This window comes from Impatiens glandulifera, unplaced genomic scaffold (assembly GCF_907164915.1).
Source record: "Impatiens glandulifera unplaced genomic scaffold, dImpGla2.1, whole genome shotgun sequence".
Classification (NCBI taxonomy): Eukaryota; Viridiplantae; Streptophyta; class Magnoliopsida; order Ericales; family Balsaminaceae; genus Impatiens; species Impatiens glandulifera.
Genome location: NW_025919069.1, coordinates 1 through 6,700, shown reverse-complemented (window position 1 = coordinate 6,700; position 6,700 = coordinate 1). Strand labels below are relative to the sequence as shown.

The 6,700-nt window shown below is 33.0% G+C and overlaps 1 protein-coding gene across 1 annotated transcript; it reads right to left on the bottom strand.

Annotated features, from left to right (window-relative positions):
- Window positions 1-2,166: 2,166 nt before the first annotated feature.
- On the bottom strand, window positions 2,167-6,694 carry LOC124917397 (metal-nicotianamine transporter YSL3-like). The gene is made up of 7 exons (XM_047457843.1): window positions 6,628-6,694; window positions 6,363-6,535; window positions 6,183-6,280; window positions 5,977-6,111; window positions 5,712-5,901; window positions 5,461-5,575; window positions 2,167-3,324 (listed from the first exon to the last, which is right to left on the bottom strand). The coding sequence occupies exons 2-7, from the start codon at window positions 6,423-6,425 to the stop codon at window positions 2,378-2,380; spliced, it is 1,548 nt and encodes a 515-aa protein (XP_047313799.1). The 5' UTR covers window positions 6,426-6,535; window positions 6,628-6,694; the 3' UTR covers window positions 2,167-2,377.
- Between the last annotated feature and the right edge of the window lie 6 nt (window positions 6,695-6,700).

The following is a 6,700-nucleotide window of genomic DNA, read 5'->3' as shown; positions in this document are numbered from 1 at the left end:
TCGAGGCTCTTCGAAAGCACGTTTATGTTTCGGAAGTGATACTCCTATTTTGGAAGGCTTTACAGATTCTGATATGGCGGGTGATGTTGATTCAAGAAAATCTGTATCAGGTTTTTTGGTTACCTTTGCAGGCGGTGCTGTTTCGTGGCAGTCAAGGTTACAAAAGTGTGTTGCTTTGTCTACTACAGAAGCTGAGTATATTGCAGCTACCGAGGCATGTAAAGAGATATTATGGATGAAGAAGTTCCTACAAGAGTTGGGCCAAAAGCAAGAGAAGTTTACTTTGTTTTGCGACAGTCAAAGTGCCATTCATCTCTCAAAGAATTCAGCTTTTCATTCGAGATCCAAACACATCGACGTGAGATATCATTGGATACGTGATGTGCTTGAGGCAAAAGAGCTGAACTTGGAGAAGATTCATACAAGTGAGAATGGTGCTGATATGTTTACGAAATCCTTGCCTAAGGACAAGTTTGAAGATTGTCGGGAGAGAGCGGGTTTATTGGAGCCCGCGAAGTTGTGCTGACGGGGGAGATTTGTTGGGTCAGCTCATTTGGCAGCTGGGCCTAACAAATTAATAAAGCCCATTAGGGCATATTTAATTAAGGGGAAAAAACATAGCAGTTTTTTTGGGTTGATTTTTCTCTCTCTCTTCCAGCAGTTCTTTCTCCATTGAAGCAGCAATTCCTCCATTGAAGCAGCAGGTTCTTCTTCTGATTTCCTTTATCTCTTCTCCATTTGGTTAGCCATCTTTAATGATGATGATAATGTATGTGAATGACAAGTTAGGATGAGGTCAATTGATAACTTTTGTTAGATTACCTCTAGGCTTGTATTGAACTACATTGTATACCCATTTGATATAGTGGATGATTTAAGTGGCCGAAGTGTCCCGTGGTTTTTACCTAATTTGGGTTTTCCACGTAAAATCTTGGTGTCCTGCTCTCTGTTTTTGATTGTTTGATGCTCAATTGTTTTGGCTGCCTATTTAATTACACAAAAGGGAAAAAGAATTGTTAGGCCTTGTTGTAGCTTGTTTATTTCTGAATTGCTAAACAGGTGCTATTATTCGATTTCTCCAACAATAAGATGGTTGGAAAATAACAACAAAATAATAATATTTCATTTCTTTTTGTAACCTTCCTTCCTTATTTTTCTCTTCAACCCAACATGGCCTACTGATACAAAAGACTACAAGCGACTTCAATAACTATGGATGGTCAACGTCTGGAAAATGAGTATCAAGGCTGCAAGATTTGAGGAGTGAACGAGGGGGAGTCATGGGACGACGAATTGAAATTTAGAACAAGTGAAAGGTCAAGTTGAAACATACAAACTTCTTTTTGCATTTGTGAGTGAATAAGAAATAACAAACACAAAATTTTATTGAAGAAAATTGTAAAAGAGTTAATGAGTCTACTTTGAGTCATTTCAGGTAAATTTTTACTTATTTATTAACCAGGTTAAATAGGTTAAATAGGTCGGCCAAAACTGAAAATACATGACCAAAACATATTTTTCGTGTTCGGGTCGATTAAAAAATTATCAGTCCTACCTCTCACTAGTCAAACATCAGGACAAGAAGTTTCTCTACATATCATGTGACTTGAAAACCCTATCCCGACATATGGGGCTCTCCATGTCAAATTCGAGGATCTTTGGATTGCTCTAAAAGGAAATCGTTCCTATTCAATTAAGTTCAATATCATTTGGAAGAAATAAAATTGACATCCCTAACTCGAGCTTAAAACTAATTTCAAATTAGCTAATAATATATAACCAATATCATTCTCTATCTATGTAGCACGGATACTCCAAAAAAGATACGGATACGATATGGCAAAACGGGTATCGGATACGACAAAAGAAATATCGTTGACTTTTTATGGAGTTGACCAATCCAATACGATTTGGATACGTCTTGGATACGTTTTGGGTAATTTTTAAAAAGTAAAAATTTTAAGAGAACTTGAATGTTTAAAATAAAACTAACCCTAAACTAAGATTTCATCCTCTTGACTAAAACTTCCCTCATCTTACTTTGTCTATCTGATGTTCTTCTTAGATAAACAAGATAAACTTAAGATTAACGTTAAGTTATTAACTAACTTTTAATATATTTTAATTTTTTTAATTATTATTTTTTAATAATTTTAATAATATGCGTATCATAAACGTATCGTATCCTATATTTTTAAAATTTGTCGTATCACCGTTTCGTATTTGATACGATATCCGTACCCGGATACCCGTATTCATGCAATAGAGTTCTCTCTATATATATAATAGATTTCATCAAGCTTGATTCAATCATGTAACTCCTATAACCTTATTCAAAAGAAAAAAAAAACTACCATTTTATAACCAACTCCAAGACTCAAACTCCCTTCTTAGCCAAGAAACTCATGCAAATTGGAGGCTTAACCCCGGCCAATGCAAGTATAGAAGATGGTAAGATCCACAGCCCGTCACCACATATCAATCCAGAAGCAACCGCGGGAAGTATAAGAGTTGCTTTCGTACTATTAACCTTATGTGAAACAAACACGATCAAACTCCCCACACACATATCAATCGCGAAATACGCCCCCACAAGGAACGGAACCGCCATCGCCATCGGAAGTGGGACCCATTCCCCGATTTTCTTAGGCGACAAGTCCCTAAACAAGTTGGCCAATATAGCGAAAGCAAAGAAACCATAACAAAGCTGCAAACAATGACGTGGAAGAGCCGAGAACCCTTCGACACCTAGAATAGCCATGTTCCTATACACGAGCGCGTAAGGCGCCTTATATTCCCCGTCTGGATTCCCGACATCAAAAGCCTTGTAAAAGAGGAAAAACGTGAGAGGAGCCACAACGCAACCGATGGCAGTTCCGATAGCTTGGCTTAAGAGCATTGATCTCGGAGAAGTGAGTGTGAGATGGCCGGTCTTGAAATCATGCATTAGGTCGGAGGAAATCGAGACGATTGATTTGATGAGACCACAACCGATTAGACCAGCCACTACTCCACCTGAATCTTTTCCAATTAGAGCTGCGAGAATGAAAAGCGCGACTTTACCGTAGTTGTAGGCCATGTTCATGTCAGTTAGACCCGCTCCGTAGGCGTTGCAAAAGCTGAGAGATGGCGCGATTGTGTAGGCGACTACCACGTAGTACCATTTGAGGGCGGGGAACATGAGTGGTATAACCACCACCGAAACGATGGAGAAAGCGAAATATCCTACGCATGCTACCCACATTGGAATGGCTTCTCTAACGAACAATTCGTTTCTTTGTTCATCATCTTCATCCAATGGTTTGTTATTGTTGTCTACTTCATCTGAAATGGAAGAAACGAACATTAATAGAATCAATCTCAAGAAAATTTTGAAGGACTTAATGGGTTATTTGGAAATCACCATTGGCCATTTGAAAACAATTTTAGTGATTCCAAACTCAGACTCAAGTCCATATTCAGTTTCAAAAAAATGATCAAATGATTCTTAATATCTAATATTTAAAATATTATAAAGATATGTTGGTTGAAGGCTCATGTTATTTGAAATAATCTTATTTATTGTTTAGATCAAATAATTTAAATAATCTAAGTGTTTAGTATTTTTAATAAATGATCTTAATGACTTAAAAAAGAGAGAAAATGATGGATGAGTTTCAGTTTGGATCCTATGTTACTTGTAAGTCTCCAAAGGATAATGTAATATTAATTTTCATCTTAAACAGGCTGACACAACCGAATTGGTTGAGGAAAAGGAATACACGAAATTAAATTTAAAACACTTTCAAATGAAATTAAACCCGTGACATTTTAATCTCTTAAGCCGACTCTTATCGTTGAGCTACCTTAGTGTGAACTACCTTAGTGAGGATAAAAATATAGGCATATAAACCTATACCGCATACCAAGTGTTTATATTAAACAAACTTAATAATTGTTAGACTTGGATAATGATTTTAACCAAATGTAGAAGGTCAATTTGTATATGTTTAGTTTTGACCATTTTTTATTATTATTTTATTCACTTTATCTTTTTCCTTTAAAGTATAAATATGTAAAAATTCCAATATTATAAAAGTTTTAATTTGATTTCCAAACACACTTTAGTTTTAATATATTGAATCTTAACCAAAAAAAAATAAATAAATAAATAAATAATAAATAAATAAAAAATAAAATAAATAAAATTTGAATTCTAACTAAAAGTAAATTCCAAAAATTAATAAATTAAGACCATCTCCAACTGATCAGCAAAACTCATCCCATACTTATTTTTATCCTCCAACCGAACAGTAAACCAAAACCCAAACTGCGTTCCTTCATTTTCTCTCTCCAAAAATCCCATATATGCGTTTATATCGTTCATTACGCATAATTTAATAAATTTTTGTAACGTGTCCTTCAAGTTTATTAACATTTTAATTTTATACTTCAAATCTATTAACATTTTAATTTTGATATTTAACTTTTTATATTATTTATTTTAAACATTTAATTCAGTCCTTTAACTTTAATTTAAATACATTTTTATTTTTATTTTTATATAAAATTAAGAAATACAAAATACATTACAGTTTATCAGATATATCTTTTTTTTTTATAATTTGTGTATTATAAATTTTGAATTTTTAATAAATTTTTATAATTAATTTATAATTAAATTTAAAATAATGGGGTGATATTAAAAAATTGTGGTATAATTTATAAAATTGTAAAATATATGAGGTGATATTAAAAAATTTTAGTATAATTTATAAAATTGTAAAAAAAATTTAAGAATATTCTTTTGAGTTTAAGAATGAGTTTTTTAGTTGGAAAAAAATTACTGTTTGACGTGATATTTACACCAAAATGAGTTTGAAAATGAGTTTTTCGGTTGGAGATGGTCTAACAAATTTATAAGCATTTTCAATAATGGAACTCTCATATAAACCAAATACCATCAATAAAATAAAGATAAAAGATTTTTCATATTTTTAGGATGGAGGTGGGGTGCCAAATACCTAATGGTTTATTGGTCTTACTCTAAATTGACCCTAGACATATATAATAACAAAACAAAACTAAAAAGAATCATAACACTGACCAAATGCTCAATCATCAAAATAAAGATATTAATAGATTTTTTTTATATTTTATTGAAGAAGGTTGGGCTACCTAAGATGGAGTGTTTGTTGGACTTTTGCCCTAAAAAGACTAATAAATATTTGAAAATTATTTTAAGACTTATTTATGAATTTTTACATTCCATTTTTATCATATAAGTGCTCCATGACATAATATTGTGGTGGTCCAATACTCTTATAGCTTAAAAGCAATTGGCCTTTTCCCTTTTCATGGATTCGCCAATTCTCTTTTATTTATTTTTAATTCGGATGGTTACAGTTTTTCACAAAAACTAGACTAATTCATATCAGAGTTTAAGTTTTTTTTTAAAAAAAAAAATCAGCAGAAAATTACCTGGTTTGGGAGTCCTTTTCTTCAATTTTTCATACATACTTCTACCAGTGAAAAACAATATCTTAAGAAAATTGTAGAGACCATCACCTAAGATCAGAGCAATAGAAATGAAAACCTGCAAAAATACCAAAAATTATATTCAAAATTATACTTATTATGAGACTCTTGTCATGAATTCGAGTTTTCAAACCATTTTAAAAAAAGAAATAAAAAAAGTTATGTTTTCTACTCGAACTACTTATTTATCTTACTTTATAGCCATTCAAGCTTTTCATACTGCTTTGAGGTAAAGAAGAAGGAAACCAGTTTCCATTCTGCATTCTTATCAATGGCCACATAATTCCCCAAGACAAAATTGCTCCGAAAAGTAACGATAAGTTCACAAGATGGGAACATATCATTCCTGCCCCGACATAAGTCGCGCTGAAATCGAAGTAAAATCTACAAGAAACAATATCAAATTCAAATGAAGGTTAAAGTTTTTGTTAAATAATAAATAGGGAAGATAACACGCACGATTGCTCCCAAGCTTTCAGCCCGAACGTAGGGAAGTTAGAGAACCCACAACCATCCCCACCCGTGTAAAACCACTGAAAAAAATTCCAAACAAAACTAATGCAGAAGAATTTCATGAACCCATGAACTTGCTTCCTGTAAAAAAAATAAAAATTGGATTGAGTTCATGTCAAAAACCCAACAAAAAGGAAACAAAAGTAACCAACTTGGCCATGTCATCTCCTTTTGGAGTATGGAAACCGTTGATCAGAACCGCGGTGGCAGTTCCACTTGGATAAGACAACTTATAATCAATTATCATAATCTGCAAACAATCAAAACAAAAAGATGTAAAATAACATCATGAAATAAGTGAGAATCGAATATGAGACATGATCTTGACATACCTTTCTAAGAGGAACCAGAGCCAAGAGACCAACAAAGCTAACAACAAACAGAAAAGCAGTCATCCAACCTAAACCAGGTTCCTTATAACTGTCTAAAACATTCCCCTCTGTTTGAACACCAGCCTGTTCATAAGTTCTCTTATTCAAACCAAGCAAAAAAGAACCAAACCCACCTGACCAAAACCAAAAACAAAACACTTTCAAATCAACTTTCAAACAAATAAATAAATAAAACAGTAAATATAAGATCATAATTCAATCCAACCTCCAACAGAAATACTATAACAAGCAACCGCACACGTTTGAATTATCGTATTCTCCTGTCTGGTGAAAGGTTT